This window comes from Leopardus geoffroyi, chromosome C1, assembly GCF_018350155.1.
Source record: "Leopardus geoffroyi isolate Oge1 chromosome C1, O.geoffroyi_Oge1_pat1.0, whole genome shotgun sequence".
In the NCBI taxonomy this organism is placed as follows: domain Eukaryota; kingdom Metazoa; phylum Chordata; class Mammalia; order Carnivora; family Felidae; genus Leopardus; species Leopardus geoffroyi.
This window is the reverse complement of record NC_059328.1, coordinates 25,307,080-25,334,515: the sequence shown is the minus strand read 5'-3', so window position 1 is coordinate 25,334,515 and position 27,436 is coordinate 25,307,080. Positions and strand designations below refer to the sequence as shown.

General features: G+C 50.6%; 1 protein-coding gene and 1 long non-coding RNA gene across 7 annotated transcripts in view; one reads left to right on the top strand and one right to left on the bottom strand.

Annotated features, from left to right (window-relative positions):
• PHC2 (polyhomeotic homolog 2) overlaps positions 1–27,436 on the top strand; it is a 116,464-nt gene that overhangs the window by 64,421 nt on the left and 24,607 nt on the right. For 2 of the 6 annotated variants that reach the window (XM_045476587.1, XM_045476588.1), the window contains exons 3-9: positions 1,334–1,492; positions 2,523–2,600; positions 3,035–3,199; positions 5,074–5,226; positions 6,353–6,665; positions 20,415–20,815; positions 21,067–21,232. In XM_045476587.1, the coding sequence (XP_045332543.1) occupies positions 1,334–1,492; positions 2,523–2,600; positions 3,035–3,199; positions 5,074–5,226; positions 6,353–6,665; positions 20,415–20,815; positions 21,067–21,232 (1,435 nt within the window). Of the gene's footprint in view, positions 1–1,333; positions 1,493–2,522; positions 2,601–3,034; positions 3,200–5,073; positions 5,227–6,352; positions 6,666–20,414; positions 20,816–21,066; positions 21,233–25,419; positions 25,703–27,436 lie in introns of those variants that run through there. The other 4 variants (XM_045476590.1, XM_045476591.1, XM_045476589.1 and 1 more) reach the window with 3 other exon arrangements.
• On the bottom strand, positions 7,223–8,435 carry LOC123597566. The gene is made up of 3 exons (XR_006712161.1): positions 8,325–8,435; positions 8,032–8,223; positions 7,223–7,333 (listed from the first exon to the last, which is right to left on the bottom strand). It is a non-coding gene; the product is annotated as an uncharacterized LOC123597566 (long non-coding RNA).

The following is a 27,436-nucleotide window of genomic DNA, read 5'->3' as shown; positions in this document are numbered from 1 at the left end:
GTGAAAGGGAGAAGAGGAAGGAATTCTGGGAGAGGACAAGGAATAAACAGAACTGAGGGGAGAGAATGCTGAAGGGGAGTGGGACCTGAAGATTTGAGATGGGGTGGGGGAAATCAGGTGACCCCAGAGCCCATGCAGAATCTGCGATTATCAGCCTGGTTTTCCAGTACCCCAAATCTGAGCCCACGAATGGCTTTGTCCTAGAGCCACCGACCCTAAAATCCACGCTAAGCCAGAAAGAGCCAGACTGGATGCTTGCCAGTTGGGGGCAGGAGCCAGGGTTGCGGGAAGCCCCATGGCCAGGGAGTTAGCAGAGTTAAGGGTAGCAAGAGGGCCGAAGCCTGGCCAGGACCCTCGTGGAGCATCAGGCAGCAAGAGATGGCAGGAGGGTGACCAGGTAAGGAGGAAGGAGGAGAAATGTCCCTGGGGCTTAGGAGAAGAAGACAGAAGATCTCAGGGCTGGAGGAAAGGCATTCCCTTTTCTCTGTTCCTGGGGGCAAGGGGAGGCTTTGGGGGGCTGGGAGTGAAGAGCAGGGAGCAGGATCAAAGGCAGCCTTTGTCATTTCCTAGAGACGGTGGCAGGAAAGAGGAGCAGCAGTAAAGCCAGGTGATGGTGATGGTGGTCAGAAAGAGGGACCGACGGGGAGGGGGAAAGAATACAAGAGAAATGCGTCATCCCTGTGGCTCTGGTCTGCTCTCCAAGACCAAGGGGACCTTCTGAGGGACGGATAGGACTTTCCAGGCAGCTAGGGGCAGACCCTGGGAGGCAGCCCCGGCCAGGAGGCTGTTGCCCTTGTTTTCATTTGGCTAGCCGTGTTGCTAATGCTGGAATAGGCCCCCCTTCGGACCTGCCTCTCTCTCCCCTACCCACTTCCCTTCTCTCTGCTTTATTGAGCTTCGGTTCCCCTGCTGTCACCATCCAGTGTCCCAGTCACCCAGATCTGAGGGTGGGGAATGACTGGAAGGGGGGCTGCCGAACAAGCCGGGCACGGGACACAGTGTCACCGGAGGCTTACAGGACCCCCTATCTCCCTGTGCCGCACTCCCCCCCCCCCCCACTGCCCAGAGCTGGTCAGAGCATCACTGTGCTGCTCTGACTTTCCCCAAGGGGGCTGACGCAGGAGCAGGTGGATTGGAGAGGAGCACAGGCGCCCAAGATGTACAGGACAGACAGACGAGACAGAGGAGTGTAAAGCCCAAAAGGCAGTTGCCTTCCCACCTCCCTAGGGCGAGGGGCTAGGCCCCAGGGTTGTCCTCTGACAAGGCCTCGTCATGGAAGGGGGGGGTCCGCAGCGAGCAGGTTGACGGCGTCCCCGCGGCTCTCCCCTCCCAGGTGATCCAGCAGGCACTGCACAGGCAGCCCAGCACGGCGGCTCAGTACCTGCAGCAGATGTACGCGGCCCAGCAGCAGCACCTCATGCTGCAGACGGCAGCGCTCCAGCAGCAGCACCTCAGCAGCGCCCAGCTCCAGAGCCTGGCGGCCGTGCAGCAGGTGAGAGCGGGCCTGGCGGGTGGCAGAAGCGAGAGGGAGGGGGAGCAGGTGCCGCGCGCGCTTCCCCGGGCCTTCTCTTCCCCTGGCGAGTGGGCAGGATGGTCATGGTCCTTTACCCAAGAGAGGGTCCGGCACCTTCCCCAAGTTCACTCGGGCCCGTGAGTGCAGGGGTAGAACTCTCTGGCCGCAGGAAGAAGGGCTGGGGGGACCCCTCCTCCCCACACCACCACACCACCGGGAAGGGCGAGGGTCCACGGGGGTGTCCACAAGAGAAGGCCGTGGCCCACCCAGCTTCCTGTCTGTCCTTGGTGGCTGAGAGGAACTCATTCATTCATTCCTTCATTCATTCAACAAAAGTTTTATGCACCTACCACAGTCCATGTCAGACACTGAATACTGTGCACCCCATCTTCTCAGAGCTTAAAGCAGGGTGACAGCAAGCAAACAGAACCCCGGAGAGACCAGGAAACAGAATACCTAAGTCTCTGAGTTGTGATAAGCACTCCAAAAGAGGAGCAGCTCGCTCTGACTGAAGAACAAGGAGGTGCCCTGGATTGGGTGGCCAGGGAAGGCCCATCTGCTGGGTGATGGGAAGCTGACCCTGGAAGACTGAGAAGCCAGCCACGGGGAGGGGGGCAGGTTGGATGTGCCAGACAGCACGTGCACGACTCTCTGGTGGAGTCCAGGAGCCCGATCTGATAGAGCCGGGTGGAGCAGAGGTCTTCAGAGACCTAGGAAGATGGGTAACAGTGATAGCTAACAATTTGAGTGCTTATGTTAAATGCTTTGCCTCATTTAATCCTTTCCGCAATGCCACAAGGTAGATTCTGTTATTATCCCCACTTTATAAAGAGGAAACTGAGGCCCGTGCTTAAGGTCACACGCAGATGAGGTAGAATGGGGGTTTGACCCTAGGCGTTTGACAACTGACCGCTGTCCTATAGTAGTTCCTAAAGTCCTTCCTTTGAGAGCTCGGGGACTGATTGGGGGGAGATCTGGGACTCTAGCGATACAAACTGTTCTTTTCTAGGCAAGCCTGGTGGCCAACAGACAAGGGAGCACTTCAGGCAGCAGTGTGTCTGCACAGGCCCCAGCCCAGTCATCCTCGGTGAGTAGGTTGGGGAGCCGCAGGTAGAGCCCATAGCTCTGGGACCAGCTCCTTCCTCCTTGCCCCAGATGCTTGCAGGCTCCCAGCCCCAGGTGGTGAATCCCTAGCCGTGTGCAGTCATAGCTGGAATCTATTACTCTTGCCAGAAAAAGAAGCATTTGCCTCTTTCTAACCCTTCAGTAAGTCTCTGTCCTCTTTCATGCCGGTGTCCAGGCTCTGTGTTTACAGTTCAGTCTCTCCCCCGTTGGACCCTCCCTGCAGCTCCACATATAGGCCAGAGATGGGGCAGTGCTGAGGGTCCCAGGGACCAGAGATGGTCCTAGAGAAGGCCGTATCCACCAAGGAACAGAAGAGGGGGAAAGAAATGGATGAGGGAGGCACAGAGGTTACCAACAGAACTTCCTGTTTCCCACTGTGTGTGTCTCTCCCATCAGATCAATCTGGCAGCCTCCCCAGCAGCGGCCCAGCTCATCAACCGGGCACAGAGTGTCAACTCAGCGACAGCCTCAGGCATCGCCCAGCAGGCCGTGCTCTTGGGTAACACGTCTTCTCCGGCCCTGACTGCAAGCCAAGCGCAGATGTATCTAAGGGCACAGATGGTGAGTACCCAGCCTGGGCCACGGCTCAGGTGGACTGGAAGGACAAAGGCAGACAAGTTGGGAACTAGGAGGCTAGAGAGGTGGGTGGGAAGGAGCACCAAGGGATAGGCAGCAAGAGGTAAGGGGTGGAATAAATAAGAGGGCGCCTGGAAGGCTGAGTGGGAGCTTTGGTACAGGCTCGGTGACCCAAGGACAGGTGGGGTTCCCGGCTGAAATAGAGAAGGTTGCCCATGATGCCTCCTTTCCTTCCCTAATTGTCTTCTTCTTCTCAGAAACTGCTCCCCCAAATTAATTAGGGTAGAAAATGCAGGGGCTCATGCCCAGATGGCCAGTACACTTGGTCACTTAAGCAAACGCACAGACATCCAGGTACTGTACAGAAATGGGGTCTTGGCCCCTGTGGCCATCCTTGTAGGGACTGGCCACCGCTAGCTCAAGAGCCAAAGGTGTATTCCAGCCCAAGTCATGAAAGTGGCATTCAGCTCCAGGACATGCTGCTGCCTCCACTGCTCTCCCACCTGGGACCCCATGCCCATCAGGTCACTCTATCATTCATTAATTCAGCTTGTTTGAATGTGTAGAATGTGCTCAGGACAGTATCAGCCCTGGACGTGCATACCTAGAATCTGTCCTTTATACCTGTCCCTAAGGGATGCAAAGGTCCTTAGGAACCTTATGGGTTCCTAACATTTAGAAGAATTTCCAGGGAAAACAGCAGCATGCTCCCCAGGAGGCAATAACTTCCAGCTCTGTGTTGGGCTCAGATCACAGACTCTGATCTCGTGTCTCCCATCCTGAAGATTTCTCCCTTCAGCTCCTTGACATGCCCTCCTGAAGACAATACAGTCCTACCTGCGCCCCCCCCCCCCCACCTCCACCACCACTACCACTTTGCTTCTGTGACCAGAACTTGACGCTTGGAGCTTTTCGGGTCCTGACCCAGCACTTCCTTTCTTGACTCTGAGTTCATTGTTTGTGGACGTTCCATTCCCAGGGAATAGCTTCATAGACACACAGTATACAGAACAACCTTCTACTTCCTAGGGAACGGGACGGCCGCAGTGTGACACTGCCCAAACCTGCCCTTGTCTTCAGTTTACTCATTCCCTTGTCCTCCTCACCTGCCCCAGCTGGAGTCCTGAAGCCCGTCTGCCTCCATCTCCAAAGCAGGGCACGCAGGCACAGAGGAGTAGACATCGACATGCCTCTTGGAGGTCTGGGGAAAGCAGCCTGTGGGACACTAGCACGTCCACATGGGCACCAAGCTAGGCTCACGGGGTGGAAGTGTCATTCAGAGAGCACCACGTAGCCTGTACCCCACGGAAGGAGAGGCAGACATGAGTATGGCTCTGGGCGTCCTGGTTCCTCTACCACTGTTATCCCTGCACACCCCCTACCAGAATCTAAATTTGGCTACAGACTGAGAAAAGAACACATCTAATTTGATCCCTCGTGCAGGGGAGTCCTGTTCTGGCCCAGACATGGAGTCAGGAGTGGGTTAGACCTGGAAAGAGGTCCTAGGGCATCTGTGTGCGCCCTAGGTCCCTGCTCCCCAGGATGCTGTGGAGAGAATGACTTCAGGGTGTCCCGGGAATGTCGGCCCCTCTAGGATGAGCTCCTCATGAGCCACTCCAGAGGCTTCTGGAGTAAACCCGACCTGCATCCCCAGACTGGCTCTCCTCCACCCTCCCCTTCACTGCCCAGCCTGGATCAGGACTCTACAAGCCTCTTGAGACTTTCAGGTGGCCCCCTTTGGACTCTTTCCCCCTCCTGCCTCCCTGTTTCCCCATATCTGCTCCCTGGCTGAACCGTCCTGTCCTGTGGCTGAGCCCACATTGGGCAGGTAAAAGGCGCCTCGTTTCCTGTGATTCCAGGCCCAGCCAGGTAACCTGGTGCAGGTAGCTAGGAGCCTAGGCGGCACTGTTCCTTTGTCCCCTCAGCTCATCTTCACGCCCACGGCCACCGTCGCTACTGTGCAGCCTGAGCTCGGCACTGGCTCCCCCGCCCGGCCCCCCACCCCCGCCCAGGTGAGGATTCCATGCTGGTGGGAGGGCAGGGGGGTGGGCACCTCCGTAGAGGGGTACTGAGACTGGGTATGGGCACAAGGCCTGGAGGAGCTTGGACTCTGGAAAGGTTGGGATCTTCTAGGAAAGCCGGGGGGAGACAGGACATCCCGATGCTCCCAGACTTACTCTACTCCTTAATGAATTCCCTGTTGAGGAGGCCTCAGCCACCCTTGGCTCTGTTCTATTCCCTCACAAACATAGATCAGGAGTCAGAGCACAGCATACTGAGGCAAACATGGCTGCCAGTAATGGGTGGTCATTGCTAGCTTTTTACCTTACACCCTCCCCAGTATATCTTCTGCGTTGCTTTTCAAGTGGAAAATCCCACTCTGGTTATACACGCTAGCACCTCTAGTTTGGGGGAAGATGGCATGGAAGAGGGAGCAAATATAAGTCCTGGATCCCCACCTTCTGCTGGGAGCACACAGATACTGCTGTGGCTGTAAAGATTCTATGGGCAGTGGGGCAGAACCCCCCACCCCCACCCCAGCTACAGAATTGGAGAGCGCTTGGTAGCCAAGATCATCAGATTTGTCAGAGCAAGTCTGGCACAGCCTCCGTGCGTCCAGCAGAGGGCACCAGGGGCTAGCTTGAGTAAGCACACGAATCCTGGCGTAAACCTTATTTATTCTGAGGACAAGATAATCCTTTGCCTGGTGGCTGTGCTGGTCAATTAACTTTCACATCTGCCCTGGCCTTTTTGAGTATGGGAAGCCCCATGCCCCGCTGTAGCTGGGAATTCTTTCTAAATGCAATGCATCCCATCCTGATAGTTTGGGGGAGGAGAGGAGGTAACAAGGGAGAGAGAGCCCGCCCCAGCCTAGACAGTCATCCCTTCTCAGAATTCAATTACTTCTGCCGGTGGATGCAATCACTAGCACTCTTTCTTGTCCCCTTTAGAAACTCTACCTGCTCGTGGTTCCTTTTTCAGCCCCTAACTCATTTTCTCTCTTTCTCTCCGATTTTACAACCCACTATCCTGTATAGCCATTCCTAGGTCCATCCCTAACTCCTTCCCTATCTTAACTGTGTATTGCCGTTGCTCGTACCCACCTTCTCTGGACTCCTATAGACCCCTCTTTTCCAGGTACAGAACTTGACCCTCCGAACACAGCAGACACCAGCTGCAGCAGCCTCGGGCCCTACCCCCACTCAGCCTGTCCTGCCCAGCTTGGCCCTGAAACCCACGCCAGGTGGTAGCCAGCCTCTGCCTACCCCGTCACAAGGCAGAAACACCGCTCAGGGTTCCCCCGCAGGTGCCAAGCCTGGCATAAGTGACAGTGTGATGGAGCCACTCAAGAAAGGAGATGGTAACAACGGTGTGCCAGGGAGCATGGAGGGCCGGGCTGGGCTCAGTCGGATGGTGCCCGCTGTGGCTACCCACCCCCTCGTCGCACCAGGTAAGGGCTCCAGGAACAAGGATCCTATCCCTGAAAACTCAGGAGCACTATGGGGTAGGGGAAAACTTCCAAACGTTCCTTTTTCCCATGGACGTGCTAAGATACCAGCCCCATGTCTCTCTTGCCTCTTCCAATCTTGAGAAGTTCACCGGTTCCTGGTTCTGTACCAGGCCTCCTTCTAGCTTGAGAGAAGGAAGCCACATCATTTGGAATAAATGAGTCCTTCGCGATGGGCTTGAAGGTGGTGAATCTCGGAGCACACAATCATAGCTCTCAGCCGTGAGAGAGCAGGGGTTGGCAGCCGGGCTATTTTGAAATTCTCTAAGTGTCAGCAAAAAGGACAGGGGCCAGCCAGATGCACGTAAGAACCACTCAGGGAGATGAGGAAGTGTGGGAAGTTGATTTTCTCATCATTCAACAGACATTTGTTGACTAATCTCTGCCAGTTACGTTGCCAGTTCTGGACGAGCAGAGATAAATGAGACTCAGGCCCTGCCCTCCAGGGAAGGCCCTGTCTGGGTGGTAGACGAGTGCCGTGAAGTACAGTGTGGTAAGCGCCGTCATATCCGTGAGCTCTGGATACGCGGGAGCACAGGGGAGCTATCTAGCTCTGGGGAGGGGATCCCAAAAGGCTTGCCAATGAGGGCGACACTTGAGAAAAAAAAAATCTAGAAGATTAAAAAAAAACAACAACAAAAACCAGATTAGTTGTGAGGCAGAATCTGTGGGGGGTTGGGGGATGACTCAGCATTCCCTGAGGCTAGACCTCTCTCCCGGCCAGCTAACATTCTCCCAGCCTTGCCTACCGTAGGCAGTCTTTCTTTAGAAAAGCTGCAGAGAGGGGCACCTGGGGGGCTCAGTCGGTTAAGCGTTAGACTTCGGCTCAGAACATATCTTGTGGTTGTGGGTTCGAGCCCCATGTCGGTTTCTGTGCTGACGGCTCAGAGCCTGGAGCCTCCTTCGGATTCTGTGTCTCCCTCTCTCTCTGCCCCTCCCCTGCTTGCACTCTGTCTCTTTCTCTCTCAAAAACAAATAAAGATTTATTAAAAAATTTAATAAATAAATAAACATGAAAAAAATTTTTTTTTAATTTTAAAAAAAGAAAAGAAAAGCTGCAGAGAGCCTAGACTTACCAGTCTAGGGAATCAGACCAATCTGTTAGACCATGGAAATACATATGGTGAGAGACCACATGGCTTTGCATTAAAAAGAGAATCACCGTGGTCACACCCCGGAGGTAACCAGTGACCCTTTGTCCTCATCCAGACCACTTTACCGTCCAATCTCACCTGCATTTTTTCTTTCTTGAGAACCTACGTATGCTGGTTACTGGATTAACCAAGATGGTCAAAATACACATCCTTACCTAAGCGAGTGTGCAGTCAAAAGGAGAGAGCCAGATATATAAGCAAATCCGTTCAATTTCATAAATTCTATTATAGAGTAAGTCCAAGGCAGGTATGGGCACACATGGCCAGCTCACTGCCGGGAGCATGGGCCAGAGATCCTGTCCCTCGGAGAAAATGGCACATGAGTCTTGAAGCATGAGTAGTTCACCCTACAGACAAAGTTAGGGGAGGTATTTAAGACAGAGGAAAGCACAAGTCCAATGTCATGATAGTGAGCAAGGCAGAATCTGAGCTAAAGTCCTTTATTTACCTTTTTGAGGTTTCAAGGACAAATGGTTGGTTAATCTCTGCCTTCTGACAGTCACTGCTAAGCTGAGGAAGGCAGCCCCCTACCGAGGCCTCACTGCCCTGTGATTCCAGATGTTTCTCACCGGCTGGCATTGCTTTCTTCAGAGGTTAGTCCAGCCTGTTCTTACAGAGAAACAAACAGGCTCAAAGGGTAAAGGCTGGAGATCTTATAATGAGTTGACAGCAGCTTGGACTAGGGCAAGGACCCCAAATCACCACTTCACCCTTCCCATTCAAACTACAAACTCTACTTCCTGAGAACCCCATTCCCACCCAAGCCAAAATGTAGCCTCTCCCCAGATCTAAGCCAGCCCCCTAGATTCTAAGGACCCTTCAAAAGAAAGGCCAGTTCTTGAGTTCTTCCTAAAGGTGCTAGGCAACCCTGGAATCTCAAGAAAACCGGGAATAAAGGGGACCAGCACTGATAAAACATCTACTGTATACTAGATTATACACTAAGCATTTTTTTAAGTTCATTTATTTATTTTGAGAGAGAGGAAGACAGCGTGAGTGGGGGAGGGGCAGAGAGTGGGAGAGAGAGGATCCCAAGCAGGCTGTTCGATCTCATGAACCATGAGATCGTGATGTGAGCCAAAACCAAGAGTCAGATGCTTAATCAACTGAGCCATCCAGGCACCCCCATACCCTAGGCATTTTTATGCACACCACCCCTTTTAACCTTCGAAAGAACCCAGTAAGGTAGCCATGTTTATCCATTTCGGATAAGAAGACTAACCCAGAGAAGTTGCCCAAGAACTTACTACATAAGCCACTCAAGGTCACATAAGTAGTAAGTGGCAGAACCAGGAACCAATTCCGTGGCTGGCTTAGCCAGATTCTGCATTTTTTAAAAAATGTTTACCTTTGAGAGAGACAGAAAATGAGCAAAGGAGGGGCAGAGAGAGAGGGAGACACAGAATCCGAAGGCTCCAGACTCCGAGCTGTCAGCACAGAACCTGACGTGGGGCTCGACCCCACAAACTGTGAGATCATGACCTGAGCCAAAGTTGGCCACCTAACCACTGAGCCACGTGGGCACCCCCAGATTCTGTATTCTTAATCATTAAGCCATATTTGCCTCTTTCAATTCTTATAGTAATTTGGGCCTCTCCTAGGCCTTTCCTGTACCTGATCCCAAGCTCAAAGAGTCTGATGGTTCTAAATTCTGCAATTTACAGAGTCTAGTGGGAGGCTTTCTTCTCTTGAACCTTGTAAAGGTGAACACCAGTGAATTACAGGCTGAGGTCCAGGGCCTCAGGCATGGCTTGGGATTAGGGTTATGTGTGTATACACAATACAGAGAGCAGTGGTTCCACAGAACTTTCCTATGGAGCAGCTGTGAGCCGTATCTAGACCACACAAATCAGTGGGCTTTGCATGGTTCCTGCCTCCTACCGGCCCCTCCCATTCTTTCTTTCTCCTTCTACCCCTTCCTCTCTGTAAGCCCTTGGTTCCACTGCCCCACCCCCACCTCCTAAATGGAAGGCAGTGGGGAGGGTTAGGATGCCCTGGATCCTCTCAGGGCCTCTGGAACAAAAAACAAGATGGAAATAATCCCTATGACCTGGTGGGGGCAGCCTGAAGCAGCACCTGCCCTGGGTCCTGGGTCCCCAGGCAGAGGTAACTTCTGGCCTCCTGCCCAGCCAACCCACTGCAAAGGAACGGAGGGATCAGAGCATGTGCGCATGCGTGTGTGTGTGTGTGTGTGTGTGTGTGTGTGTGTGTGAGAGAGAGAGAGAGAGAGAGAGAGAGAGAGAGAAAAGGGGGGTGGTAGGTTTTGTTGGTTATTGGAGCATTTTCGAGCTGGCTGGCTGGTTGCCCCCAGGGAGAATAACCAGTGGAGACCTATGGTGAGGGGCAGTGGGGGATCATAGCAGAGAGGAATGTGTCCCCCTGGGGGCCGTGTCCTCCCAGAACAGGCAAATGCTGTAGTCCCAGCTGGGACTGCTCCCACTGACAGCTGTTTGGGGGCAGAGCCCCTCCCCCATGGCTCCCTGCTGTTCCTGCTCCTGTCACCTTGGCAACCAGCTTCTTTAGGATCTGCAAATAGAAAAGGTCCCTTATGCCCTGAAAAGGGGTGGGTTGGTAGGTGGGGGGAGGGGAGTAAGGGGTGGAGAGCAGAGCCTAAGAGGTTGGGCTTTCTCGGAAATTCAAGGATGGAACCAGGGAGGGCAGAAGTGGGGCAGGCGGCAAGGTCCAGTAGGCCTGGCCTCCAGGGAAACCGAGTCCTGAGGGAGCTGGGCCACAGCAACTCACAGTAGGCTTGGTTCTTGGAGTCCTCATTCTAGGGGATAAACCCAGGACCTTGGGTGCACACTCAGGCCCAAAGGTGAGGAGAAAGTTGCTGACCAGGAGATAGATGCTGTGAAAAAAAGAGAACTGACAGATCATGGAAAATTCTAGACCCTTTTCCCACAATTGTGCTCCAGATGCCAGGTCTTTGTTCTGTCTCCTCATCTCTCCTCAGGTCTCATCAGAGGAGAGAAAATTCTCTGCTGGGAAGGCCTGCCACATAGCGGCTTTGTTTCATCACAGAGAGGGGTTTGTGTCAGGGAATAGTGATTTCTGTCTGCGATAGGCCTGACAATGTGATGCTTGCTGATTCTAGGACTCTTGGGGACCCCATTTCTCTCCCACAGCAGCTGCCAAACTGTGAGGTAGACACTTTTACTTAGAGAATCCAATAAAAAACAAAATATACAAGTGGGCTCATTATCTAGCTGGAGTCAAAATTTGCAACAATTTGATGTTAAATTGATCGTGCAATCAGCCATGAAGGTCATTTCTACTATCCACTGTAGGACCAAATTTAGATTACCAAGAAGTTCCTCTTGTGTCAGGAGAAAAAATCTAGAGGGCATCAGTGGAGGAGTTTTATAGTTTGCTTAACATACCTCATCGTGAGTGTGCACGCTCACATGTGTGTGTGGTAAGAGACAGAGACAGAGAGACAGAGACAGAGGAAGAGAGTACCAGCTGTGATACACAAAGGGCCTTGGAACTGTTGAGCCTTCCTTCTTTCCTGAAATCCTTCACCCCTAGGCTCCCATTTGATTACCTCCATGGATGGATTGTTGCCAGCAAATAGTAATACTTACCAGCTAATGAACAACGGTGTCCCAGGCACTGTACGAAATACCTCACCTACATACCTCATTTAATCCTAACGGTGATTATTCCATTCCCCAGATGAAGAAGATATGGCTCAGAAAGACTAATTAACTGTCGTCCCCAAATAGTTCCTCTCTGTCTCTTTAATTGTTGAGTTCAGCTCAATAAATACTCATTTAGCACCTATTATGTGCCAAACATAATGCTAACCATATGGGAGTTGCAGAGATGAACAAGAGTTTAAATTCTAATTGGGGTTGTGGAAATCTGAGTTGTGCCTGAAAAATGGGTAAGTTTCAAGAACGGAACAGAAGGAGGATGATCTCAGCTGGCACTGGCAGGCACCTAAGCCCAGAATGGCCGCGTGTGCTTGTGACCATCTGTGCGTGTAGGTGGGGCCTGCCCCTCCCTCCTTTTCCCTTGCCCCACTGCCATTAGCTGTGGGACTCCCAAAAGACTCAGCCCTGTCCTCCTGGTGTTTTACTCCAACACTTACCCCCTCAAGGAGCTTGTCTGTTCTTACATTTCAGACACCTACCACCTGTCTGCAGGTGACTTCTCAGTACGGTCCATCCCTGTCTTTCTTCCCCCTCCCTGTAGAGTTCCTGTCTATAGGATATTCCCCCTTGGATATCACCCCACCTGCATACACAGCTTTAAAATTGACAGAATTCGTAAACAAAACAAAAGCAAAAACCTGGATGTCTTCTTCTTCAGGAGGATCCCCTTTCCCAGTTTCCCAGCCACCACCCATAGCCGTGAGCTACTCTTACCAGGCTCACGGTCTCAGGGTTATATTGACTTCATTTTCTTCTGCCGCAGAGGCAGAGTGTTATAATGGGAAAAGCATGGGCTTCAGAGTTAGATCTGGTTTCAGACCCCAGCTTCCCCACTTACTAGTTTTATGACCATCATCAAGTTACTTAATCTCTGTAAACCTCAATTTCCTCACCTATAAAACAAAGATGACTGCACTTCCCACAGGCTGTAAAGATGAGTGCAGTGGGCTGCAGAGGTGACCAGCACAGAGTAGGCTCGCGACAGATAGGAGCTCCCTTTCCCCCTCAGTCCCACCTTCCATCACCACCCAGCTCATCACCAGGCGTTGATGATCCTTCCTCTGTATTGGCTCCCTTCTTCACTCCAGGCCTGCTGCCTGTAAAAGGCTTAACTGATGGTCAGGAATCCCTACCCACAGCTGCTGGAATCATCTCCCTCAGAGACTGTTATTTCTTTCTTGTTCAGAAACCTTCACTGTGTCTTTGTTTCCTACTTTATCCATTGCAATGCCTAGCCTGTAGGAGGGACTCGATAAATAGCATGTTAATGACTTCTGATAAGACTGACTCTGACTCCATGGGGGCCGGCAAGACCCTCCCCACATTGCCTGATGAACCACTCTAATCGCTCATGGCTTCCCTACACGGATCTCCTGCCTCCTCTCCCCCACTCCTACCCTTTTGTGACTCACTTGACCTGTCACGTACCTTTTACCTCCCTGCCTTCTGGTATAACACTCCCTCGTCATTGGCCTTCCCTCCAAGATTACCTCCAAAGGTCTGAGCAGCCTCCAACCACTATTCCAAGGCCAAGGCTTGCCATTTTCCTTGGTGCCTACTGACTTGAATTATTCACTTGCCCATCAGCATTTTTGAGTGTTTGTTGTGTGTAAGGCGCCGTGCCTCATTTGTCAAGTAAAGTCAGTTTTCCCTTAACGCACTGCATTGCAGAAGCCAAGTGGAAACCAGTCTCAGTTCTTGCTTGTAAAATGGGAACACTGCCCGTTTGCTTCATAGCCTTATTGTTATGAAGACATGAGATTCAGATTACAAAAATGCCTGGAGAGGTTCAAAGCGACATGCAAATAGCAGATCGTATTTGAAGAATAGCTTCCATCTGATAAGCATCTACTAAGTCTGAGCAAAAGCAGTGGACCTTTTTGTAATTCAAACATAATATTCCAGGGCACATGCGTGACTCAGTTGGTTGAGCGTCCGGCTCTTGGTTTAGGCTCAGGTCATGATTTCACAGTGCGTGAGTTCGGGCACCATATTGGGTGCCTTCGTTGACAGTGCAGAGCTGGCTTGGGATTCTCTCTCTGTATCTCTCTCTCTGCCCCTTCCCTGCTCACTCGCCCTCTCCCTCTCTCTCTGCCCCTCCCTTGCTTGTGCTCCCTCTCACTCTCTCAAAATAAGTAAACTTTAAAAAGAAACTTAAGATTCCATGTGATGCTAACATCTACTCTATGTGGTATATGTTACCACTTACAGAACAGGAAATCAAGATGCAGGGAGGTTAAGCAATCTGTCTAAGGTTGCACAGTCTCCAGGTGGCAGAACCAAATGCAAACCCAGATCTGACTCTAAAATCCACGCCGTTAGCCACGTACCCTGTACTGCCATCCCTCTGCCAAGGGTCGGGTCAGGGCAGAGATGCAGCAACCAGTTTCTTTATTAATGTTCCAAGCGGCCTTATAAGGAATTCTGCTCACAGAGGGTATTTGGTAGTTTTGTCAGACGCTGCAGAGCGGGCCGAAAGACATCAAGGCACAGGCAGGCCACCAGAGAGTGCCCCAGCAGTTGGCAGTCCTGTTTTTATAACCTAGTTTCTTCTTACAGGGAAACTTCCCTTAGTCTCCACTTTCCCCCTCAGACTCGTGGTCCTCAGCACCAAGGAACCACATCAGAGAAACTTCGTGTGGCTGCTGCTTTAGGTTTCTCCAAAAGGAGCCTCCGTGTCTATCTGTGTGTGCGTGGAGCTCTGACTCTAACGTCAGCCTCAATCTCAGTTACCCTCGAGGCCTGATCCCATGAGATCTCTTCAGAGAGGAGCAGCCTCTGGCGGGTGCTAGCATAATCTAGAAGCATCCTAAAACTGCCTCCTCTTCTGGCCCCTCTTCTATAGAGGCCCTGAGTTCAGCTGTACGGGATGCCCTACAGGTGCCTGAATGCACCAGGGTATCTTAAGGCTCCGGGTCCCCCACATGCTATTCCTTTTGTCATCTTCTTAACTCTGAGTCATCTTTGTTTTTTAATTTTTTTGAAGTTTATTTATTTATTTTGAGAGAGAGCATGCGCACCAGTTGGGTTAGGGGCAGGGAGAGAGAGGGAGTGAATCCCAGGCAGGCTCCTTACTGTCAGCACAGAGCCTGACACAGGGCTCGAACCCACGAGCCGCGAGATCCGCGAGATCATGATCTGAGCCAAAACCAAGAGTCAGACACGTAACTGACTTAGCCACTCAGGCAGCCCTTAACTCTGAGTCATCTTAAACGTTGCTTCTGGGAAGCCTTCTCTGCCCTCCTCAAGCTGAATCCCCATTTCTGTGTTCTTGATATCCCGTGCTTCTCTCCTATCGTCACATTTACCAAGATACGCCGAGTAAACATCTCTTTTACTAGACTATAATGTATCCTAGGGACCATGTTTCAGCCAGCACCAAACATAGTACTTGCTTTGTAGAAGGTGCTTGCTAATGTTTGCCGAGTCAATGAATGGTTAAAAGCATCTCTTCATTTTCTAAACCGTGAAGAGTAGTGGACAGCAAAGAATTATGTCATCCTCTCTCACAGGCATCCCTCCCTCACCCAGAGACCAGGTAACTCCAGTAACTCTAGTCCATTATAGCAGAGTCCTAGAAAAATAAGTATACAAGAAAGCCTGCAACCCATGAGGAGATGTTCAATATATTTTGGGACAAGCTTCCATATATTTTGGGACAAGAGTCTGGGGCAGTGAGCTGTTTCTTGCATACTTGAAGCCTTGAGATCAATAGAGATTAATTATTGATGAATTCTGACAGTGGATGCAATGAAGAGGGCCTGCCAGTAATCCCTCCTGCCTGGGGGACCTTAATCCTCTTGTTGCTAACAACCAACTGGTTTGGGAGCAGTGAATTGGCCTCTTGAGATTCTAAGCAGTGTTCAAAGTTGGAGCACCAGACGGGAAGATGAGCATGGCCTAGAGTCTCTCCTTCTAGCTTACATTTGACCGCAGGACACGGCAGTGCAAAGCAGAGAGACCTTGGTGTAGCTCAGAGAAAGGGAAGAGTCCCCCTGGCTGTAAGTCCTCTCTCTTTCTGGGCTCTAATTTGTGGAGGCCCTGGGCCTGCCTCTCCCATGCTCCATAACAGAAAGGGCTGATGGGGCCTTCCAAACTGATGGGGCCTTCCGAAGTGGTGGTCGAGGTCCCTTGGAAGCAACCCTTTGTTCCTTAGGAGCAGTGGACTTCACAGCAGGAGGGGATGGGGGAGCCACAATGGGTGCAAGGGAGAAATGAAGCTACTGGGCATTAGGAAAAATTAAGAAAAGAAAAAAGAGACTTCTGTACATTAACATTTCATAAACTAATATGCCCCATCCTAGCTGTAGGGAAGAGGGGCATGGCCTGCTCCAGTATCATGGCTGCAATCAGATATTACCCTCGCCACCCCACACTGAGTGGGAGGGCATGGCAGAGGGAGAAGCATTCATTGATCTTACCGTGATCACCAGCAGACGTTCGCTAAGCATCTCCAAACATCTGGAGTATCATGTCAGACAATGTGGAAGGTGAAAGACACATAAAAATCATCCAGCTAAATTAAAGCACATATCTTTAAAAAAAAAAAACAAAACATTTATCTATTTTTGAGAGATAGAGCATGAGTGGGGAAAGGGCAGAGAGAGAGAGAGAGAGAGAGAGAGAGAGACATAGAATCCAAAGCAGGATCCAGGCTCTGAGCTGTCAACACAGAGCCCGACGCAGGGCTCAAACACTCGGACCGTGCAATCATGGCCTGAGCTGAAGTCAGATGCTTAACTGACTGAGCCACCCAGGTGCCACAAGAGCACATCTCTTAAATTAAAAAAAAAAAAAAAGAAAAGAAAAAGAAACAGAGAACATGCCTTTGACTGAAAAGGATAGTTGGATAGATAGGAAGTACACACACAAAAGAGTAAAAGTATTGCCGTTTCATTTAATCTAGGACACCACTGATTGTGAGGTGTGGCATTATTTTACTAAACTCTAAGGAGGAAAAGCACTGCCATTGAACCAACAGCAACCGCGATACGCATGCCAATTTAAGGGATGTTATGTTAAAATGAGAAGGGGAATTTTTAAGAATCAAGGAAATATGTATACAAGATAGTACATGTTAAATCACAAATGAATCCAAACAAACAATAAAAACTTTCAGGAATTCTGAGGGAAAACCCATAATTGAGGGTTAAGGCAAAGAGGGAGACAACAGGAGCTGAGCCTGAGCCAAAGAAGCTTAAGCCTTGGATCACTGAAGCAGAAGGAGGGCATTCCAGAAAATGGAAGCACTGAAATCAAAGCCAAGCAGGCACGCTAGGATATGACGTTTTATGGACAGCAAGCAGAGCAGTTGGGGTGGGTTGTGAGTCAGTGCAGGAAGGTAGTGAGCGGGGGTTGGACAGGAAGAGGGTCTTCAATAAACCAGGGTGCTGCTTAAACTAAAATGATCTGTGGGTTTGTACCCTCTCATCCATGCTCTGGTTCTGAAGAGGAAAAGTTCTGTGGAACAAACAGAGTCCCACCATGTTGTCATTCATTCATTCATTCATTCATTCCCCAATACTGATTGAGCATCCACTAAATCCAAGGTTCTTTGGATGAAACAAATGAATCCCATAAATTCTGCCTCTGAAAGGAGATAAGTCATTTACTGAAATAACTATGAAATAGGTATCATCATTACCCCTTTTAAAGATGATGACACAGAGGTTCAGAGAGGTCAAGTAACTTGCCCAGCAGTGTACTGCTGGTAAGTGGCAGAGCTAAGATTCAAATCCGAGCACTTTGTCTCTAGAGCTTATCCTTGACCGCTGGACACGCTGCATCTCTGAGGGCCGTGCAAAGCAGAGAGATCTTGGTGTAGCTCAGAGAAAGGGAAGAGTCCCTTGGCTGTAACGGCAGGGAAAGGATGATGAGGGTTTGATTTGTGTGACACTCTAAGCGGGATGAGACAAAGCACAAGTTCTGTACAGGGGACAGTGAGTAGTGGATTGCTCTGATCAAAGAAATAATAAAAATTCAAAGGTTGTAATGAGATCTTGAATGCCAAGGTCTTTAGACAACAGACAAAGGAGGATCCCCGTTGGCTTTTAATCGGGGGTCAGATCTGTGCACTAGGAAGATTAACTTGCAAAAGAAAGATTACTTGGCAATCCATAAGATGGATTATAGAGAGAAGAAACAGGAATCAGAAAGACCAATTAGGAAGTCATTGCAATACTTTACATAAAAGGACTTTTGACCCAGGATAATGCCAGAGCTAAATCATGGTCTTTGCTTTTTATTAACCTCAAAAGGTTACGGGTGTACACTCCCCCAAAATACCTTCGGTCTTTGATCTGTGAACTCATCTACGCCTTCATGAGCCTTGTTTCCATCCCTAGCATACGCTAGCGTCATCTGTTCTAAAACAATGCATCCAGTTTTCCAGGAGCAGTGTAGAGGGGAGAGAGTGGGCCGGACGGGGAGGCCCTGGGATAGAGGGCCGCAGGCCGGCGGTCTCTTTTCCGGTCTTGTCAAGCAAACGCGTATTTCTCCCTAACTGTACTCTGTGCGCTAGAGATCTAGAACCCTTTTCCTCTCGAATCTTCTCACCACCTTATAAATCCCGAATTTTCAACTACTTTCCTACGAGAGCCACCCTCATCAGATTAGAGCTGGGAGAGACTCATGCGCTCACCTTGCCCAAACCTCCTGTTTCAGATAAAACTCTGAGTCCCTGAGAAGGAGCAGAACCCGCCATGGGCCACACAGCCAGGGAGTAGCGGGACACGCTACTGATGCTCGGCTCCCTGCCCTGCACCTGCGCCAGCTCTCACCTCACAGGGGCAACCCGTGGAGCGGCTGTTCCCAGGGCAGGAATTTGTGACTTTGTACTGAGAGACAGGTTTGCTTGCTTTTTCAGTGATAATGCCCATCCTTCTACAGGTCTTTTTCGCCCCTCGAGCCTAACAGGGCACCACGTGGCCTCTTTGGTACCTCTCCGGTGCCTTGTTGACAGTCATCTTAAAAAGTCCTGATTGTTTAGTTTGCCTGATTAACAATTCTGATTGTTAAGTTTTGTGCCATTCAATGTGGAATTGGGAGACAAGGCTAAAGTTGGAGGCAGGGGCAATTTATAATCACCAAATAAATGCCTACTGGCAATTTCCATCTGGATGTTCCACCACCACCCAAACCCAGGAAGTTTCTCTAAAAGCCACATTGCCTTCCAGAGTTTCCCTCTTCTGTATTCACTGTCATCCAGACCATAGCCTGTGGGCTGTCCCTTTTCCCTCTCTCTGCCTACAGCATTCAGCCGCCATGGGCCGCCTTGTTTTCCTTTAACACCTCTTGTTTCCCTCCCTTCCCTTCCCTTTCCTTTCTCTCCCTTCCCTTCCCTCCCCTTCCGTTCTGTTCCATTTCCTTCCATTCTGAATGGCATTCTCCTTGGAACCGTGTTGGGCTGTGATGAGATAGCGTGCGTAAATCGACAAACTTTAAGAAAGAAGCACCCTCCCCCCCCCACACACACACATGCTCTGAAATCTGTTTGCTTTGCACCTGTAAGGATCATAGGATCCTTTTAAAATGTTAGCTTAGGATCCCAGATTTGCCTTTATCCTTGTTGGATGGGAACCTTTGGTTGTAAAAATCCATTTGTGAGCTTCCAGCTGTGACCCTGTGTATTTGTAAGACACAGCCCCTCTCAGGTGGCTCCCCTCCAGCTGCAGAGCCTTTGTGGAGGGCCATCGTGAGGCAAGACACATTCAGCTGAGCTAGCTGCCCTCATGCTAGGCTCGCCTGGATGCTGCTAGACAGAGTGAGGAGGAAGGACAATCAATCTCCGAGCTGAATTTCTGAATCCCTAGTGTATACAAGGCATGAGCTAGACGCTGAACAGATTACTAAAAAAGTATAAGAATCCTCACCTCCAAGACAGGGCCTGGTTAAAATGGGAGAAGAAAAGGCTAGTAGCACATGACAACAAATGAGTTCCAGTTCAGGACAAGAAGTTTATTTCCTTAGCACCCATCTGATGTCAGGCATTATTCCAGGCTCTGGCTAAAGAGATCCAGAATAGTTTCTGACCACAAGGAGTTCATGATCTCGAAGGGAAGGGAGCTAAGAAGAACTTACAATGCACTGTGATACACGTTCTTATGGTAGATGTGTAAGTCCAGGATGCTTTGAGAACCGAGACCAAGATTGAAATCATCATTTTAATTATAGCTAGAAATGATTGAGCACGACCGTATGCCAGGCACTGTGCTATGAACAGTATGTCACTTGTTTTTCTCATTATATTCACACAGTTTTTTTCTCATTTCATCCTTACAACAAGTTTCTGGGCAGGAACTATTTTTATTTCTGACTGATAGAGAAGGAAGCCGAGGCCTAGAGAGGTTAAGCAGCTAGCCTGAGGTCCCTTTGTATATAACAGAAGGAACCAGAAGTCCAGCCCCCATCTATGTGAATTGGCTCTTCCTGGAGGAGGCCCAGCCTGAGCAGAGCCAGAGGGTGTGAATGAACAGACAGAGCTGGGCTGGGCGATGGGGGGGCCACACAGACCGTAGGCTGGAAGGAAAGTGAGCCAAGGGCACAGAGGAGAGAGAGCACACGGCACCCTGTAGAATCCAGTGTTCCTCTGACCAGCAGGCATGGTCCAAGAAGGCTTCACAGAGGAGGTGAGCTTTGCTTTGGGCTTTGAGGGGCAGCCAGAGGGAACGATGTTGCAGCACAGGAAGAAGGCGAGGAAACAGAGATAGCTGCGCCCGTGCCAGTGGCCAGGCAAGGCTCTAGGTGAAAGCTGAAAGAGATCAAAGCAGGAGACCTTGAGTTTGGGAAGCCATTGTGATATGGAGGTGGGAGGGGCACAGTTGGGGACACAGCAGAAGATGAGGTCAAGTCGTGCCCCCTGACCTGCTCTTTCCCCCCTTCAGCCTACGCTCAGCTGCAGCCCCACCAGCTTCTCTCGCAGCCGTCCTCCAAGCACCTGCAGCCCCAGTTTGTGCTCCAGCAGCAGCCACAGCAACCAGCGCCACAGCAGCAGCAGTCACGGCTCCAAGCCCAGCCCCAGCCCCAGCTTGCCTCAGTCCCCCCCAGCCTGGCCCCGCAGTCCAGCCCCGAAGCCCATGCCATGCCACTAGGCCCAGTCACACCCGCCCTGCCGCTGCAGTGCCCCACAGCCAATCTGCACAAGCCTGGCAGTGCTCAGCAGTGTCACCCTCCCACGCCAGAAGCTGGGCCTCACAATGGATACCCTGAAGGCCTGGCCCACACCCCTCGCAGGCTCCAGCATGCTTCGGCTGTCATCTTACAACTGCAGCCCGCTTCACCAGTGGTGAGTAAGCCAACGCCAGGGTCCGAGGAGCAAACGGGGAGGACAGCTCGGGCAATCCCACAGCCCCCTTTCGGATGTGTTTTTGTCAAAGTCCTCTCTGGGTGTTCCAAGAAAGTAAAGGGGCCCCTCCCTAATTTGGGGCTGGCTGAATCTTAAAGTCCTCACCTGCTACCCCAAATCCTCAGAAGACGGGGCGTATCCAATGATGTAGAGGCAATTTAGGGGATGATCTCTGTCTTGTCCCTTAACAGCCCCAGCAGTGCACCATGGATGACTGGAAGGAGGCGGTACCTGGGGAGAAGAGTGTGCCTGAGACTCGCGCTGGCCCATCACCACATCCCCAGGCGATCATCACGGCCATGCCTGCAGGCCTGCCTGCCCCCAAGAGCCCTAGTGTCCAGCAGTCCCCAGCTCACGGTATGAAGTGGGGCGGGGCCCTCGAGGGAGGGGAGAGAGTTGGCTTTCCTTGCCACTCCCTGGCACATTTCAGTTGGGCGTCTGGCATGGGCGGGTAAACCATTGCAAGCCCACGAGGCAACAAGGGAGCTGGGTAGGTGAAAACAGAGAGGGGGAAATGGGAAGATGAACCAAAGCTAAAGAAAGGGGACACAGAAGATATAAAAGGATAGAGAAAGGAAAGTTGAAAGTTCTAGACCCAGACTGAGACCTACATGTCACTGCTGTCAGATATGTTTGCATATCCATATGCCAAGCTGAGGGTTCAGGCAGGTCTCCAGTTGTCTTAGTTCTCTGCTTCATTTGGTAGGAGAGGGAGTTCTTGAAATTGGAAATATGACAAATGGCTGCCGTAGATCAAAGATACGACAAATGCCTAGGGGGAGCTAGAAGGGGATTCAGAATGAGTTCAGCTCGTGGAAAGCATCTTTGAAAGAACTGCCCAGCTCTGGGATCCCCAAAAGTCTGTGAGTGCCCAGTGACAAGTGGCCCTTCTCCACGACTGGGTTTCAGTCGGAGGATCCCTCTACCCTGATGGGAAAGTCACAGCATGATCTCTGCCTTCACAGCGGTCCCTTTGCCTTCCTTCCCCTCCCTGCTGGTGTGCACAGCAGTCTTGGCCCGGATCTGTGACATTCTGAGCAAGTCAAGGAGGCAGTTCCAGTCATCAGACTAGGTGTGCGCTGGGAGCCGGGGTGGGGAGAGCCAAGAGACAAAGAGCATGGGAAGTCAGGAGGGAGAAATGAGAAGAAAAGCACTTGGGGACAGAGTAGGGGAAAGGGCTATGTCCTAGAATGTCCTAGAAGGAATAGAGGATGGGATCAAGGAAAGGAAAAGGGAAAAGAATGTGGAGAAAGAACATCAGGAAAATTAAAAGACAGGAAGGAGGTTATCCGTTCTCTTGGCACACTTGCAAGAGTAAGGGGTTCACCAATTTGAAAAGCAGCCCATATCACTGTGGAATCGCTCTAATGATCAAAAAGTTGCTCTTCAAATTGAGCCCGAACCAGTTCTCCTGGAACTTCCACTACTGGCTGTGACTGTCTCATGAATTGTAACAGACTCCCTCTCTGGCAGTGTCTGGAGACAGTTACCATGTCTCTTTCCCCTCCCTCCCATTGAAAAAAGGAAAATCTCCAGGCTTACATAGCTGAGATCTTTTGCTTTTGTTTTTTTGTTTTGTTTTTTTTTTGTTACCCATCCGGTGTCAAGACCTCCCATTCCCACTATTTGGTCATTCTTGTTTAGCCACATTCTACCTTTTCATTAATTCTCCCAAAGTGTGAGCCCCAAAGTTAAGCACAGTAATTCCAGACATAAAAAGCCACCAGCCACCATAAGTTGGCACCTGGACCTAGCTTTATAAGCCTTTCAAGGGGCAGGACTGTTTCCTATATCTGCACGGTATGGTAGGGGGGAACTGACATTTGTTTGAACACCTCTTGTGTGCCAAGGACTGTTCCAAGATTTTCCTGAACTCAACTCATGATACCCCTGGGAGGTCAATATTATTGTTCCCATAATTCAGAGGAGGGAGTAAAAGCCTGCAGAGGGTCAAGGCCCCACTGCTATTAAACTGCAGTGCCCTGACTCTGGCTCCAAGTATAACTCCCTCACCTTCCTTCATTAGCATGATACACCCAGAGCCCCACATTAGCTCCTCGGATGCAGGGGAATGGCACCCTTGGTTCACCGAGCACTGAATCACCTGAATTCCAGAGGGTTGGATTTGGGGTTTATTTTTTAGTTTGTTTTTGAGGTTTCTTTTTACATGGGCTGCTATCATTCCAGGTCTCCTCACTCTCAAACTTGTACAATTTATATTTTGAGCCAAAATATAGTTAATTATATCTGTTAAATGTTATTTTGTGAACTCAGCCCATAGTTCCTGCCTAGCCAGAAAATAGTAATAGTTAATAGCTAATATTTACTGAGCCTTCTCTGCCAGACTTTTTGTGTATTTCCTCATTTAATCCTGACAGTAACCCTCTGAGACAGGAACTTTTATCATCTCCATTTTAAAGATAAGAAAACAGAGGCACAGAGAGGATAAGGGAAGGGGCAGGAATGTTTTATATCTGAATTTTGTTATTCATTATATTAACTCCTCTGCTTAACTTTGCCACCTGTAAATTATATAGCATGTTCTCTTTGTCTTTAACCAATTTGCTGATAGAAATATTGACTAAGACCCGACTGAGGACGCATGCTCTGTCTGCAGGTTGGTGATAACTTACATTCTTTGTTCAAATACATCTTATCCCACAACTCCTAAATGAACTGACATTTGCCTAGCTTTCTCTATCTTCTCTATAAAGCTCTCAAAAATCTCTTTCTGAAATCTATACATATAACAAGCATCCTGTTCCTGAGGTACTGTCTCTTGAGAGAAGTAAGCTTTGCACAGTGGAAACTATTGTCAACCACCCAAGTCTTAAATATGTATCAATTCTGTATATGTTTGCATGCCTGCTCCATGCAAAGCACTGTGGGATGGGAAGTAATATATAGAGAAATAAGGTCTATACCCTACGTTCAAAGAGCTTAAGTTCTGCTGGGAAAGATGAGAAATGCACAGGAAGGAAACATACAATAAAAACCAAAATGTGATAAATGCCATAGAAGGATTATATGTAAGTGCTTTAAAAGTTAAGAGGGAGAAGTTACTACCACGTAGAGATTATCAGGGTAGATCACTGGGAGGAAGTGGCGTTGTTCTAGAGCAAGGGTTGGCAAACTACATCCCAAGGGCCAAATCCATCACAACACAAGTTTTTGTAAACCATTGAACAATGGTTTTTACATTTAAAAAGCTTTTTTTAAGAATCAAAAGAATACTTCATGATATGTGAAAATTATATGAAATCTAAATTTCAGTGTCCATAAAGTTTTATTGGAACACAGCCACACTTATTCATGTGGTCATGTGTCTATGGCTACGTCCTGCTACAACAGCAGAGCTGAAGAGTTGCAACAGAAAAAGTATATCCTGCAAAATCGAAAATATTTGCCATCTGGTTCCTTACGGAAAAAGTTTGCTGACCATTTGTTCTTGAATCCAGAGTTTGAAGGATAAGTGAGACCTAGACATGCAGAGTTGGGGAAAGGGCAATCTAGGAGGGACTAGAGCAAGTAAAGTCAGGGAGGCAGGAAAGTAGAAGTCGAGTATTCTATCCTATGTTACCTTTGTTTATAAGTGTAAGAAAGGAGGTTTGAAAATTCGAAGAAAAAAAAAAAAAGGAATAAGGAAAAGAGGGAGTGAAGTAAACAGAGCATATAAAATAAATGTAAGACGCAGGAACAAAGAAAGAGGGATGAGGCCTGAAGGAAAAAGGCAGTGGGAGGGGAGAATACGAATGCCAAGAAAGGCAAGAAAATGGGAAAATGTTGGGAATAGAAAGAAGTCAAGCATGGAGAAAGAAGTTCGTGTCATCTATTCCTGATAAAGCTGGGGGGCGGGGTGGTGAGAAGTGTTGAGTCACCCTTGTACATCTTTGGTATCCCCTGCAGCTCCTAGCGTTATCTACTGACTAGGAATGTGCTTGCCACGACAATTCAGTTTAACTCAGTGTGGTTTAGGAAGAGAAGTAACATTTATTGGGCTCCAACTGTGTGCCAAGCACTGCAGGCAATTTGAATAAATGTCCTCACTTAACCTTCACGGTAAGCCTAAAGAGTAAGCATTATCCCCGTTTATGGAGGTGTAACTGGGTCACTTTGGTCATTACTTAACATCTGTGATCCTCAGTTCCCAGTGGGGAGAATAATGACTACTTGTAGGGTTATTGTGAACCCTAAGTGGGAATGCGTGCGCGTAGGGCTTGACACACTACTGCTAGTCGTTATTATTATTGCTCCGAATTGGCGGGGCGGGACTCCACAGTCCACCACCGCACTGGGGACTTCCGACGGGCCGCGCGGCGCTCGCCTCCCTAAATCGAAAGCCCAAGTCCCTAACCCGCCGCCGGGCTCGAGGCGCCTTCCGGAGGGCGCGGGGCGGGGCCGGCGCGGCTGCACAAAGGAAACGCGCGGCCCGGCTTCCGCGCCGGCGCCCCGCCTCCCGGAGGCCCCGCCCCGCATGACCCAGGCCCCGCCCCGCGCCGCGCCCCGCCCCCGGCGGAGGCGGCCGCGGGAGCCCTGCCGGGACGCGCCGCATTGTCTCCGCGGCGGCTGCAGCCCTCGAGCGCCTGCCGCGCGCGCGCAATCCGGCCGCCGCCCGCGCCCCCGCCCCGGCCTTGCGCCCCCGCCGCCCTTTGTTGACGCCGGCCGGGCCGGTGCGGTCGGATGCGCCGCGGCAGCCCCGGGCCCCGGCTCGGAGGCTCCCGGCGGAGAGGAGGCGGCCCGCCCGGGCCCGGGACCCCGTGCGAGGCGGCGCCCGGCCGAGGGGCTGCGTAGGCCCCGCCCGGCCAGGCCCAGCCGGGCCCTGGACAGGTCAGTGTCCGCGGCGGGGGAGGGGTTCACGCCAGGAGGGGGCCCGCGGCCCGCGCTCGTCGCACTGGAAGCCGGGCACCGCCCTCCGGTGCCACTCCCGGCCCGGGCCTGCTCGGCTGCCAGGCCGTGCCAGCCCGCGACTCTCGCCCTCTCGGCGCCTGGGAGGTGCCCTCTGCCTCCCCCGTGGCCGGGGACCCTGCCTGCCCCGCACTCCCCCGGAAGCCGCTGTGTCAACCTGGGCGTGCCGAACGCTTCCGTGTGTCCGCGCCCCTGCCCCCGGTCCCCGCGCACCCCACCCCCACCCCAGCCCTCCGCGGACGGCCATCCACCGGGGGATGGACCGGCCGTTTAGGGCCAAGGCTGCTGCCGTCCGCCGCGCTCTGTTGGTAGGGGACTGCTTCGCTTGGAGGGCCTGCCGCTTCGCTGGAGAGTTTTGTTTTTAATCTAGTTCAGTCTCACGAGGTTTTTAATTGGATGGAAAGGGACAAGCTGTTCTGTGTCTGTCCTGTCTTCCATTTTTAGAAGAGCGTTTTCTCCCTTTCTGTGCCAAATGAAGGTATACTGAATTGTGGATTCTTTACATAAAAATAGGGATTTGCGAGATTCTGTTTAAATTGAAGTCCGCAGAGAGGGGAATAATTTGCCCAAGGCTAGGTTGCCATTAGTTTAATGATGAAGCTACCATCTGAACTCCTGGCCCCTGACTTCTGTATCGTTGGATACCACCAGTCAGTGCCAGTGATCCCACCTCTTCGTCCCTTCCCCACTCCTGCCTTCGATACCTAAACAGATTTCACTGACATACTTTCAGTTCTGATCAACTTTCCTTTCCTGCCTACTCCATAGCCAGAATGTTCCCCTTCTTCCAGTGCGGTCTACAGACACACTCTTTTATTCTTTTTCCTGCTTTACAAATCAGTGACAGCTTTCCCCTTAGATGTCTCCCATCCTAGGGCTCTAATCCCCTCCATTAGCATATTGGGCCCAGAGGATCCCTTGTTGTGAAATAAGCAACCGACCTAAATCCACCATATGTCCCCGATTTTTCTAGGACAGCCCCAATTTAGAATCTTCCATTCCATTGTCTATCAGCCCAAGTGTCTTGATTTTTGGTTTAGAAAATAATGTCACTTTAACTGTATCAGACCCTGCTGTCCTGGCCTTTTCCAGCCATTTGGCTCTGGGGCATAACTGGGTAATCCAATTATCATTCACCTGGGATTTTTCTTCTCCTCCTGAGTCAACCCAAATGTTGGAACTGCCGGGATTCCTAGGTGAGTCTGAAAATGACAGGCTAATGAAGGAAAGAAATTCCTTGTTGCACCTATATTTCTGCCTCCCTGCCCTCCCCATCTTTTATTCCAGTACAGGGCAGCAGACCTGTGGCAGTGTCTGTGGATTAGGGCTTAGGTTTAGGTCACGGGGATGTAGGGTTTCATATCATTCCACTGTAAAATAGGAAGAAAGTAACTAAGTGTGTTGATTATAGGGCAGAAGGTTCTGTCGGGAATCTTAAGATGCCTGCACAGCTAAGTAGTTTTGGTTTCACCCAGATTAACACACTTTTATTAGGCTCCTGCTTCATGTAAAGCCTTGCCCTTGCCCTAGGCACTGTGGAGAATATAAAAGTGATTTTCCCAGTAGCCCCCAAAATCTGGATCTGTATTTGGAAATATCCACCCTTTTTGAATCAGCTGATAAACTGTTTCTCACTGTTTCTGTCCCTAAATTCCA